Source organism: Ochlerotatus camptorhynchus, unplaced genomic scaffold, assembly GCF_037179485.1.
Source record: "Ochlerotatus camptorhynchus isolate MF236.1 unplaced genomic scaffold, CSIRO-AGI_Acam_v1.1 ptg000657l, whole genome shotgun sequence".
Lineage (NCBI taxonomy): Eukaryota > Metazoa > Arthropoda > Insecta > Diptera > Culicidae > Ochlerotatus > Ochlerotatus camptorhynchus.
Window position 1 is genome coordinate 454,335 of NW_027041136.1, and position 13,960 is coordinate 468,294.

The 13,960-nt window shown below is 42.7% G+C and overlaps 1 protein-coding gene across 1 annotated transcript; it reads right to left on the reverse strand.

Moving 5' to 3' along the window:
- Window positions 1-785: 785 nt before the first annotated feature.
- Window positions 786-10,239, reverse strand: LOC135714509 (uncharacterized). Its single transcript, XM_065237881.1, has 5 exons — window positions 10,205-10,239; window positions 9,109-9,896; window positions 5,283-6,595; window positions 4,638-5,221; window positions 786-3,819 (listed from the first exon to the last, which is right to left on the reverse strand). The coding sequence occupies exons 1-5, from the start codon at window positions 10,237-10,239 to the stop codon at window positions 786-788; spliced, it is 5,754 nt and encodes a 1,917-aa protein (XP_065093953.1).
- Between the last annotated feature and the right edge of the window lie 3,721 nt (window positions 10,240-13,960).

The window sequence follows — 13,960 nt, forward strand, 5'->3', positions numbered from 1 at the left end:
ACTTTTCCCCCTCGCGACCTCCTCGCCTATTTAGTGACAATGGAGGCGAACCAGCCCAAGGCTGAAAGCCTCCTTAATAAAGCTAAATAATAATAATAATATTTAGTGACAAAGCTGTATCACCATTTGTTGTTGAGAGAGTGAAACAAGAAACTAAATTCCATGAATTTAATCCGTCGATGTTGTAAATTATAAAATTCCTAAGAATGAAACAGTTTTTACTGGTAATGTCAACAGATTAATCAATTAAGTATAAGTTAATCTTACTTTTAGTGTTTCTAGTTTCTCTAACAACTGTAATATTCGAATATCCCGCAGCTAACGACCTGTGTTTGTGTATATAATATTCGTTTAGTATTTAAATAGCTATAGTTTAGAATTAAGGAATTTCTCACCTATGAGCTAACGACAATACAATGGCATTCGTCATAACGGGCTGTTCAAAGCCTGGTTCTCATTGAATAACCTCCTTTTCGTCTAGATGTAGTATTATACGATATTTTCACTCTTATATCATTATCTTGTAAATAACTCACCTAAATTTAGCTTAATCCGAACAATTCAGTAGCTGATAGTTCAAATTTCCGTAAATTTAAGAATAACCAATTTAGTATTAAGTACTTAATTGTCGTTTCAAAAAAAAAAACTAGATTAATTTGATTTAACGATGGCCGCTTTGTTGTTATTTTGCATCTCTTCGGGTGATGATTCATTCGTAGTGCTATTAATACCTTGACCAGCACTGGGTGTGGCGTACAGTAGCGGAGCGTTAAATGTGGGCACGGTCACGTTTGATTCTGACGGGGCGTAGTCAACACTCCCCCCGGAATGCGCGAAGGATCCTCCAATAGCGTATTCGTCCTAACGCCTACGTCGAGCACAGCCAATGAAACCGCCGGGCGTTCGTATATTCCACCAGACGCTGTTTGTACGGTTGCCCAACGTACCTGTCCATCGGGAGCTTGATGCGTAGCGATAACTCTACCCTTAGGCCAACAATTTCGGGACAGCTTCGGATCGACGATCACTACGATATCTCCAACAGTGATTGGTTTCGCTGGTGTAAACCACTTGGTTCTACGCGTAATGGTGGGCAGATAATCTCTTACCCACTGCTTCCAGAACATGTCAGCCATGATCTGAGACTGAGCCCAACAGTTCCTCCGCATCACAGGACTGTCATCGATGGGAACCCACGACCTTAAGCCATTTGCTGACCCCAGCAGAAAATGATTGGGCGTCAAAACGGGTGATTCATCGTCATCTACAGGAATGTCGGTCAGTGGTCGTGAGTTGATGGTATTTTCAACTTCCACCAACGCATTCTGCAACACTTCGTCGGTAGGTAGTCTGCTAGTTTGTACTTTAGCTAGGTTCAGCTTGACGCTGCGAATCAGCCGTTCCCACGCTCCACCCATATGTGGCGAACCCGGTGGGATGAAGGTCCACTGAGTGCAGCTTGAAGTGAATTCGTTCGCTAGCTTGTCATGGTCGAGTAGCTCCATTGCTGCTTTGAGTTCCTTGCTAGCAGCTTGGAAATTGGTTCCACGGTCGCTATAGATAACAGCGGGAACTCCCCTCCTAGCCATGACGTTCCGAATTGCCATTACACACGTATCCGTGGTCAGTGTGTGAGCGAGTTGCAGGTGGATGGCGCGAGTAGTGAGACAAGTAGCGAGGACCCCCCAACGCTTTTCAGATCGTCGGCCCACCGAGACTAGTATCGGACCAAAATAATCCACCCCCATGTAAGTGAAAGGTCGACTGAACGCAGCCAGACGTGATTGTGGAAGATCACCCATCATTGGCGGCTGCGGTCTTGCTTGATCATTCTTACACTGCTGACAATCTTTCCGAATGGCGTAGTAAGTCGCTTTCAGCCTAGGAATACGGTAGCGCTGAAGAAGTTCGTTGATAATTGTAGCATGGTTCTGGTGGTTCAACCGCTCATGAGTGTCGGAGACAATCAGTCGTGTAATATGATGATGGCGAGGAAGAATGATCGGTTCAACTGCATCACGGTCAACAAATGAGCATGCCTTAGTTCGACCTCGGACTCGAGCAACTCCGTTGTCATCCAAGAAAGCACTGCGAAAGAGCGGGTCGTTTCGGACGATCTTCCTTTGCGGGTCTGTTGTAGAGTCGCGTGTGGATAACGTAGCGATTTCATCAGCGTAGGCTTCCGACTGTGCTAATCGGAACAGATAGTTTTCCGCTTTAGCCAACTCTTGCTGAATCAATGGTCCGCTGGTGCGTTGTTCCTTTCTCATGGAACGCCTAAGATTTTCTACGTAGCGAAATATGTATGCCGTCCGACGAAGAAGAGGAATCCACTTGGAATAATCTTGCACACGTATCACCGGATCCATTTGCATTGCGTGGATAAGCAGGTGTGGCCGAATCTCTTCATCCGTTGATTTTTTGAAGCTAGGGGTTACTGGCCAGCCATGTTCGTCTTCTTTCAGAAAATCTGGTCCACGGAACCACCGGCTATCACTGGAAAAATCAGGAACTCGTATCCACTTTGTTCCTTCATCAGCGACGTTCTGCTTCGTTGGGACCCATCGCCATTCGTTGACGTCGGTCGATTCTAATATTTCACTGACCCGAAAAGCCACGAACTGGCTGTATCGCCGATGATCGGATGCCAGCCAACAGAGGACATCTTTGGAATCTGTCCAGAAGTACCGTTTGTAGATCTTGATGGAGAGGGACGCCAGTATAGTATCCGCTAATCGAACTCCGAGTAGCGCTGCTTGTAGCTCGGACCGTGGGATGGACAGGAACTTCAGTGGAGCCACTCTGGTTTTTGCTCCCGCCAAAGCGCATTCGATCACGTTCCCTTCTCGGAATCGGAGGTAAACTACTGCCGCAAAACCGTTTTCGCTTGCATCGACGAATGTGTGCATCTCTACTTCAGCTTCTACTGACGTCAATGATCGGTAACATCGAGGTACTTCAACAAGTCTCATATCCGGAAATACTGCCAACCACTTCAGCCACTTCTCAAACTGCAAGTCTTCAATTGGATCATCCCAGCCAACCAACGTTCTCCAAATTTCCTGCAGAAGCACTTTCAGGAACATTAGAAGATGTGCAATGAAGCCTAAGGGATCGTAGATCATCATCAGCGTCCGGAGAACCTCCCGTTTCGTTGGTCGACGGCTACCGGATAAAAGTGCTTCATCATACCGGGAAGACAATTTGTACGTGAAACAATCATTTGATGTGTTCCACCACATTCCAAACACCTTTTCCGTCGTTGCCTCCTCGCCGATATTCAGATTTTTCTCCTCCGTTGCTGCTCCTTTCAACGTCGCCTGGACCATGGCAGAATTGGAAATCCAGTTGCGTATTTCGAACCCGGCATGTTCATGGATTTTCTTTACATCTTGAGCCAACTTCACGGCTTCTTCTTCTGTTTCCGTGCTCACGAGCATGTCATCGACATAGTGCCGTTTGATGATAGCGTCGACTGCGTCTGGGTAGTCCTGTTCAAACTTCTTCGCATTGGTATTCTTGACGTGTTGTGCAGTGCTTGGAGAACAGCAGGCACCGAAGGTCATCACCTGTACAACATAGACACTTGGTTCTGACTCATCGTCGTCCATCCAAAAGAAACGCTGGCAGTGCTGATCTTCCAGCAACATTTGTATTTGGTGGAACATTTCTCTGATGTCACCGCATACCGCCACCCGGAACTCACGAAAACGAATCAGTACGGACAGAAGCGATGTTAATTGATCGGGGCCCTTCGGGGCACAGTGGCTGCAGCATCCCACACTAAGCGTATCTTTCCAGGCTTGTTGGGATTCATCACTACGAAAATTGGCAGGTACCAAATTCGAGCATGCGATTCGTGCAGTTCTTCTGGAATCAATTTTCGCACATAGCCTAGGGGAAGGACAGGTCCAAGTATCAGCATCAATATCGATGGTGGAAATATCAAATATTTTAATATGTGTGATATTTGCGAATCTTATACTTAGTCTGATAGTTGTTTTTTTTTGTTTTTGACTATTTTTGGTTTGAAGTGTACATTTGACATTCGTTTAATAAAAAATGGATTTCACACCAGAGGCAAGTCATTCTTTGATGATCTTGCTGGCCACCGACACCAAAATCCGCTCCTTGTTCTAAAAAATTCGGCATTATTTGTTAGCTGATCTCAGTGCACATAATCGGTCGCACTTCTGTCCCAGAAAATGGTCATTAATTTCCACGAATTCTTCATCGTCTGCGAACCAATGTGCTGTCCTCCGATGGAACAGGAATCGACTGACTACGCCTCCCATGTACACGGAGTCCCAGAGTGATGGTTCCGTGGTCGTATTACACTCGATTTGCCATGAGCCTGCAACTGGCAAAATTTGCTGCTAGGGGAACGTCCAGTACCGTTTTTATCATGAAAAGTCGAAGTCGAAATCGATCAGAGCTATCCAAAACGAAAATCTAGGCAAACATGAAAGCTGCTGTAAACATAAACAACAACGGTGAAACGTCATTGAGTGTATGTGTTAAAGTTACACTGTTTTTTTTTTACTTTGAAGCTGTCCGCTTGACAGTTAATATCATTAATATTTATACTAAAAATTATAATAATTACCAATTTGAGCAATTTTTACACAAAATATTACTTCAGATCAAGTTGTACTTCCCCTAGCACATAGCCCTTGCTAATATGTTCGTGCATCTTCAATTTAAGTGCCTCGGCAAGCTCGGGATCCTTAATCATCCGAGTTTCTAAACACTTCCAACGTCTGAAAGCCATCCCTTTACTGTCCGGAAGACGGACGTGATCGTATTTCCAGAGAAGGCAAGATTCGTAACGGTTATTCATAGGACGTGTCAGAGATTCCAACAAAGATTGCGCCCGCTGATCTTCCTTTGAAAGAAGAAGCTTGCTTGGTTTGATGATTCCGAGACTATCAAGCGCAAAGTATGATTTCATCGCTTTATGGAGACCATCGTCGTACTCCCGATTACACTCACATGTTTGAACGCTGTGGTAGTTTAAGTATCCGATTGTATCTTGCTTGCCAGTACAGTTACCATAAACCATCCAACCCAAGCGCGTCTTTACAGCGATCGGTTCGTTTGGCTTTCCTTCACGACTCTTGAATCCGTGTCCGAGATCGGTGTTATCCAAACCGATTAGAATTCGCGGACTTATGTCATGATATGATTCAAGCGGTAATCCAGACAGATGTGGATACTTCCTCTGCAACACGGAAAGCAGCAACGTTTGTTTGTCGAATTTGTAGAGAAGACATAGTGTAGACTCCGGCCAGATCGTACTTCTTTGAGCTTCGCGCCCCGGAGATTTGTAGATTCACCTGTTGCGACTCATTCTCTAACTTTCGAGTACCGCCAGTCCACTTTAAGCACAGAGATTTTTTGGGTCCTTCAACGCCTAATTCCTCTGCCAAACTCTGCTCCATAAGAGTTAGCTCAGATCCATCGTCGATAAACGCATAAGTCTGCACAACTTTTTTTGGTCCGTACAATACGACTGGAACGATGCGGAATAGCACTGTGGACTGTCCCTGATGCAAATTGCAGCTTGGTTCTGATCCTTCCGAATGTGGAAAGCAATCAGTAGTATGTTGCGATGTCGATTGTGTTGATGTTTGATGGTTCACCGGGTTGTGGAGTAAAGGATGGTGCAGGTACGTACATCCGTTTGTACCACATTTCTTCTGTTGTTTACATGAGCCATTGTGCTTACGAAGACATTTGCGGCAAAGTCTGCACTCCTTCACAGTTGCCCACTTCGAGTCGTAACTCAAGCATTCGAATCTACTGCACTTCGCCACGTTCGAACAGCTTCCCTTGCACACTACACATTCAGCTTCGACAGTTTCCTTTGGTGCAATCGACTTCGGCTTGGTAGACGCTTCGGTCGGTTCCGAGCTGCTGGACTCTGACTCAGAGTGAAGATTTAGAAACCCATCCTTCTTGGTACCACGACATCGCTGATCACGACTTGTAGTAACCATCACTGAACTTACATCCTCCGCTATAGTGTACAGCCACGCACTGAAGTTTACAAGATCTGGGTTTGGGTTATTCCGAACAAACCTCGCCCAGTCTAATTTTAAGCTTGACGGCAACCGCTCTACTAATTCGTATCGGAGTGATGCGTTGAAGACAAAGTCGTCTACAGCACAGGCTCGGATTGTCGCAACCATATTCTTCACAGCCAGTGCAAAATTCACCACCGTCTCGAGTTTCTCCATGTTTGGTGGAGGTCGAGGTGGAGGTACACTCCTGATCTTCTTGACGATCGACTGGACAATTGCATCTGATCGCCCAAAAAGCATTTTCAGAGTCGACACAACATCCGCTACGTTTGACGGGTGAAGTAGCTCGCATCTTACTGCTTCCAAAGCCTTACCTTTCAGGCACTTGCGTAATCTCAGCATATTCTCCTCGTTCGTGAAACCACACATCTGTGTGGACGAATTAAACGTAGAGTAAAATAGTGGCCAGTCCTCTAGTGTTCCGTCAAATTCAGGCAGATCCTTGGACACCGCCTGCCGTGCTGCAATTTGGTTCCGGTTCAGAATGCAGAATGTTTCGTCTGCGGTTGTTGCTGCCGGGTATTATTATTATTATTTAGCTTTATTTAGGAGGCTTTCAGCCTTAGGCTGGTTCGCCTCCAATTGCTGCCGGGTATAATCTCGGATGAGTCGATTGTTTTGGAGTTGAATACTGACCTGGAGCGAACTCGTTGACATTGATACCTGCATTAATGGAAGGAACGAACGATGGTCTGGCATGTAATTGTGAAACAGCAAAAGGGTTTATCTTCCATTTAATTCCACTTAATTAATTTTGGTATCCATGACAGATACGTATTTCGACTACAATGTGCAGTCTTCATCAGTGTCATTCCCACTAAAGAACTTATCCAAATCTAACCCCCTTAAGTACTCATCCCCTAGGTAAAAAGTCAAGATCATAGGTATAAAAATGAAACTACAATGTGTTGAATCGGAACCTACCTAACTAATAAAAACCAAAGATTTAAGTAAGCTAAAGGAGAAAAATCTATACAAATCTCTAATAAGGAAAATCCCCAAAGGCTTGGTAGCCATCATAATGAAGTAATGAAATTGGGTTGTTAGCGGAATGCTAAATAAAACAGCAAAAGGGTTTATCTTCCATTTAATTCCACTTAATTAATTTTGGTATCCATGACAGATGTTAGGTAGGTTCCGATTCAACACATTGTAGTTTCATTTTTATACCTATGATCTTGACTTTTTACCTAGGGGATGAGTACTTAAGGGGGTTAGATTTGGATAAGTTCTTTAGTGGGAATGACACTGATGAAGACTGCACATTGTAGTCGAAATACGTATCTGTCATGGATACCAAAATTAATTAAGTGGAATTAAATGGAAGATAAACCCTTTTGCTGTTTTATTTAGCATTCCGCTAACAACCCAATTTCATTACTTCATTATGATGGCTACCAAGCCTTTGGGGATTTTCCTTATTAGAGATTTGTATAGATTTTTCTCCTTTAGCTTACTTAAATCTTTGGTTTTTATTAGTTAGGTAGGTTCCGATTCAACACATTGTAGTTTCATTTTTATACCTATGATCTTGACTTTTTACCTAGGGGATGAGTACTTAAGGGGGTTAGATTTGGATAAGTTCTTTAGTGGGAATGACACTGATGAAGACTGCACATTGTAGTCGAAATACGTATCTGTCATGGATACCAAAATTAATTAAGTGGAATTAAATGGAAGATAAACCCTTTTGCTGTTTTATTTAGCATTCCGCTAACAACCCAATTTCATTACTTCATGTAATTGTGGCTGCGCTTGCTGCGGGTAGCCACTCTGTGCACTAGGATTTGCTTCAGGTGCAAGCGGTGCTTTAGCGTGAATATTCAACTGTCCAAACTCAGGAATATCAGCTGCTTGTTGGCGAAAATGTGTATTCGAAATCTTCCTATGGAAGAACGTTGGTTTATCGTGGAACCATAGAGGTTACTCTAAGACTAGAAGGTCCCGAAATAACGTGCTCAACTTTTTGGCTCAGCTCTGGTACTCTCTTCGGTCCCAAGCTAATCGATTCACCCCTCGAAACATAGGAAAAACCAATAACCCCTAATTTTATCTGTCAAACTTCCATAGCAAATCAAAACAAACATTGCGTAGTACAAGAATTTCGAATAGAATGGGGTACGTTAATCGTCGCCTCATAGCCTAGTCAGTAAAGGCACGGTATTACCATAGAGGAAACTCTAAGACCACTGGGTCCCGAAGAAAATCATTATTATTTTTGGCTCACTCAGTACCAGAACAACGGTCCCAAGCAGTCCCAAGCTATTTCACTCACCCCTGCATGTTCTGCATGAATCCACACACCCCTGATGTTATCTGTCAAACTTTCATAGCGAATCAAAACAAACATAGTGTAGTAAAAGAATTTCAACTAGAATAGGGTACGTTAATCGTTTGCTTGGGACCAATAGGCTACTAAAGTGGTGAGCCAATTTAAAATCGTTAGTTTCGTATTGATTGTTGGTATTACCAAGCCGGAGGCGGCGGGTTCGATTCCCGGTCCGGTCGAGGGAATCTTTCGGGTTGGAAATTTTCTCGACTTCCCTGGGCATAGTATCATTGTGCTTGCCACACAATATACAAATTCATGCATTGGTATTGGCATAGAAAGCTCTCAATTAATAATTGTGGAAGTGCATTTAGAACACTAAGTTGAGAGCACGCAATAAGCTAATATGCGCTAAGCAATAAGCTTGAAATGCGAATAAGAAGAAGAAGACGTTAATCGTTTGCTTGGGACCAATAGGCTAGTCAAGTAGTGAGCCAATTTTAAATCGTTAGTTTCGTATTGATTGTTGGTGGAACTGCGAATGTGCAGTTTGCCAACAATGAGCATCCGATGAATGAAGTTCGTACTGCCTTTCTGGAGCTGCAACCGACGTGGTGGATGACTGGCATGAGTGATACTGCTGTTCAGACTGCAAAACTGGCTCTGACCGACGCTGACCGAGTTGATTCGTACGGAAAATTGATGGATTTCGCTTGCACTGGACGACATCTGAAGCTTGGTGCTCCTCAGGCCTACCCGACGTGTTCGGTGGCCAATTCGTCTCCTGCGTTACTGATCCAGAATCTTCCCCTTGGTGTTTCGATTCAGCTAACCACTCTGCAATCCTCGATGCATGATCTTCGACGTCATCGACCTCGGTTGATGTTTCGCTACTGTACTCCTTAAGTACATTGTACCTTCGTTCCAGAAAACGCTTCTCCATCTCGAACTCCTCTTCCAGTTTTTTCAGCTCAAGTTCTTTCAGCCTTCTAGCCTCACTGCGGGAAGAACTGGCCTTGCTCTTGGTTCGTACTGTATTGGTCTTCTTTAGGGGTGGATTTTGTTGTTGCTGACCAGTCGTTGTGGTGGAAGTACTGGTGAGGGGAATGAGTACGTCCTTACATTCCGGACAGACCCAACTGACGTTGGCGATATCTTCTGAAACTTCCACACATACGAAATTGAACCATCGATCGCAACCATCACACTGCACCATCTGATTATCATCACGCTCTTCACACAACTGACACTGGTAATCACGATTTCTTCTAACATTGCGAATAGGGTTACGTCTAGCAGCGATCACGGTACCGGCGTTGTTTTTCTCGACATTGACAGCGTTTCGGTGTGGAATTGCCCCAGTTCCTTGGGGTTGTGTGATATTGGCAACGTCAGCATTTTCCTCGCCTATGATGCTAGGAGGGGGTATGACCACAAACGGAGATGTGCCACTTGCACTGGTTCTCGCGGTTCCTGGGACTGGATTGTCTCCGTTTTCCCCTATGTGCCTTGGTGTTTGCGTTGCAATGATCGTCCGTGTGGAACTTGACGATTTCAGCGAAATAATAAAAGAATTTTATAAATTGTTGTTGAGAGAGTGAAACAAGAAACTAAATTCCATGAATTTAATCCGTCGATGTTGTAAATTATAAAATTCTTAAGAATGAAACAGTTTTTACTGGTAATGTCAACAGATTAATCAATTAAGTATAAGTTAATCTTACTTTTAGTGTTTCTAGTTTCTCTAACAACTGTAATATTCGAATATCCCGCAGCTAACGACCTGTGTTTGTGTATATAATATTCGTTTAGTATTTAAATAGCTATAGTTTAGAATTAAGGAATTTCTCACCTATGAGCTAACGACAATACAATGGCATTTGTCATTACGGGCTGTTCAAAGCCTGGTTCTCATTGAATAACCTCCTTTTCGTCTAGATGTAGTATTATACGATATTTTCACTCTTATATCATTATCTTGTAAATAACTCACCTAAATTTAGCTTAATCCGAACAATTCAGTAGCTGATAGTTCAAATTTCCGTAAATTTAAGAATAACCAATTTTGTATTAAGTACTTAATTGTCGTTTCAAAAAAAAACTGTAGATTAATTTGATTTAACGATGGCCGCTTTGTTGTTATTTTGCATCTCTTCGGGTGATGATTCATTCGTAGTGCTATTAATCCCTTGACCAGCGCTGGGTGTGGCGTACAGTATTAATTACTTTATTTGTACAGGCTCAATCGAATAAACTTTACAGAGCCGAATTATCATGTGGCGTACAGTAGTGGAGCGTTAAATGTGGGCACGGTCACGTTTGATTCTGACGGGGCGTAGTCAACACCATTTATATACCCACCATGGTGGGGATGTTGTTCATTTGTCAATTTGTAACTCCCAACACAGTTTACCATTTTTGGGTACACGCTAACTTCTGCTTACTCACCAGGTGAGTCGATCGTACTCACTTTCGTCCGATGTATCGAGTTGTCAAAAATTGAGTAAACGAGAAATGTCAAACTGAGTAAAAGCCACTCAGTAAGCAAAATCCTGGACTTGGAAAAATGCCAGTCATTTCGGAGGTAACCTCACAAAAAATGTTAAGTAACCGGCTGAAATGCCTTCAGGTAAGTACGAATTGCTTAGGGAAACGGTGTTGAACCATTTTCTGCTCCGGTAGAATGAATCAGGAGCAAGCAATTTCCATTTCCTAGAATATAAATCATAAACAAAAACCCTCCCCGCAACTGAAAATATCGGCGAGTGGATTTGACTCAGTCTACGTGAGAACGCCGTTTACTCAAAAGTGAGTGAAAGGCGAGGTGAAAGGCTACTCAATTTTGAGTAGCCATACTTGCCACTGAGATGAGTACATTCGACTCAATTTTGAGTTGACCAGAATAAGCGTGTAGGTTCAGTTTTGACCGCTCTGGGTGGATTATACCCAAATTTGGGTAGTTTTGAAATGGCGTGTACATCAACAATGCAGGATGCAGCCAACACTCTTAGCTACGATTACGTAAAATTATCGGTAAAAAGTTATCGGTATTTTTTACCGGTAAAAATTGTTACTTTTTACTTTAAATAGGCTATTTTTTACTATAAATTAGGTATTATTTAACGTTAATTATTGGTAATCCATGATTACCGATAATATAGGTATGTGAAGTTTCTTCGATTATCGGTAATTTCTACCGATATTTAGGTATTCTTTACCGAATTTAAGGTATGTGTATCTTAGCGTGAAGTTTCAAGTTTTTTTGTTACCCATTACTGAGTAAAAAAAACACATTTTTTGACAGGTATACTACATTCTTAATATCAGTGCCAACATTTCAAAGGGGCGTAATTGCTTTTGTAAACAATGACTTTACCCGTAAATTTCTCGCGAATGAAATCTTACCTCTCCAAAATAACAATGCTAGCTGGTAAAGGAAACATTCCTCTACCTGCTGGTGTCATTATTTTTCATGAGTGAGCTTTTATTCGCGAGAAATCGACGGCTAAAGCCATTGTTTACAAATACAATTACGCCCCTTTGAAATGTTGGCACTGATATGTGTATTTAGGTTGCCTGTAAATGAATAATTACCAATTCGCGATATATTGCACGTAAAGTTGACTATGGTTCGCATTTACGCCACGTGCACGGTAACTTGACGGTAACCACCGTAAACACATTAATGAATAAAAAAAATTAAAGTTGACCGACAACGCAAAACCATCCGTGGACCTTACTGACTACCATAACCATTACCATTAAAATTCTCAAACCATAAGTAAAAAGGTTCTGATATAGTTCTCTTTCCGAAAATGTCTGAAGAAAACAACTATTTTGAATGATAACAATACATAATACAAACGTTCACGTAACATTCCATAACCATTTCAGTTAAAGTCACCTCACTCGCGGCGCTGAATATGCCTCAATACCTTCCCCGGTTCAACATTACGCGACCTCAGCCCCGTAACGTGGGTAGATCACCTTTTCGTGGTACGTTACGGGATGTATATGGTATTTGTTTATTAGGGTATGCAAAAGTGCTTATTTAGTCAAAGTCTACACATCCAGAAAATTTTATTAAAATCTGAGAGGGTGCTGCCAGCTTCGATTCGATTTGACGCGAAATGCGTCTTTAGACTTCTCATATCTGATATTAATACCTTGTTCACATTACAACGTATATCACGTGATATACGCTGTCTTGCAATGAGCACTCATACATCTAGTTTTCACTGGAAATCCTGTGTATGAGTGCTCATTGCAAGACAGCCTATATTACGCTGTAATGTGAACGGGGTTTAAATTAGTAAGGACTAGAAATACTCAGACAACGGCGCCGGTGGTGTAGTGGTAAGCGTGATTACCTCTCACCCCAGCAGGCTTGGGTTCAATCCCAGTCGGCACCGCCGAGATGTTCTGAGGCATAACATCTCTGATCCACGCTCTGATCACGCCTTCCTTCGGATGGGAAGTAAAGCCGTTGGTCCCCGGTTCATGAGTTGATGGGTCGATAGGTAGGGTCCAGGTGTGGGAGCTGCCTTCCTGGCACATCGGTAGCATTGGTGCTCAGCACGGAAAACAAGATCGACGGAAAAAACAAACCAAAAGGAAAAAAGTAGATGGGTCTGTGCCTAGGGGCACGAACGGAAGCTTGACGTAGGACCGCTAGTGGACGGCATAAATGTGAAAAGCATTTAGTTCTTTTAATTGATCAATTATCTATTATCTCAACTCTTTCCGTTTTTGAATTGTAGGCTTACCAAATTTGTAGTATTGTTTTTTTCAAAGAGAAAGTTGATTAAGAGAATCAATCAAAATCACTTGCACCCGTGCTTCCAAGTTTGGTTACAATATTACAACTCTGGAGAGCATTTTGTGTGGTCGTTGGGGGCTTCTGGTTCTGAATATGGACAAAAAGCACAGATAAATTCTATTCCAACTCTTTACTGATGTAAGCTTGATGGCCCTGAAAAGGGCCGTTTTATTGAAGAGGACATCCATGGTCACTTACGCTTGGCGTGTGTAGGTGACAGCATCACGGATCTCATTTTTCAGGAACACCTTCAGAACACCTCGTAAATCAGACCGGAGATACGTCAGCCACCGCCACGGCGAGCCAGACGACGGATGGTGGTTATCTCGAAGAATTTGCGTTTGGTTCTGAATATGGCGATGAATGTGCAAAATATTACGCAATTCCATCCTCCCTATTCGCACGCGCCCGAGGATCGGAGGCGAATGCCACTTCGACTTGTTTCGTCTACTAACTACTCTCTGACGACTGTGCTAGGGAAGCTGCATATGCATGTAGGTAATTGGTGGATTTGTTAGTTAATTCGACGCTTTTGGACAATGCTGGTCATTTACCAGTTTTTCAATAGTTTTTGTTAAAAATCAACATTTGGAAGCATTGTTATCGATGCGTAGCCATATTTCTGATCGATTGCTGATAAAATTATTGAAATTGGACCAGGGGTAGCTGAGTTATTAACGTTCAAAATCTTTCTTAATTTGTTACATGTTCCATTTTCGGTTTTCACAAAGTGTACCCCCATATAGAAATCAAAGACGTAGTCCTACGTCAAAAAAAATAGAAATACTC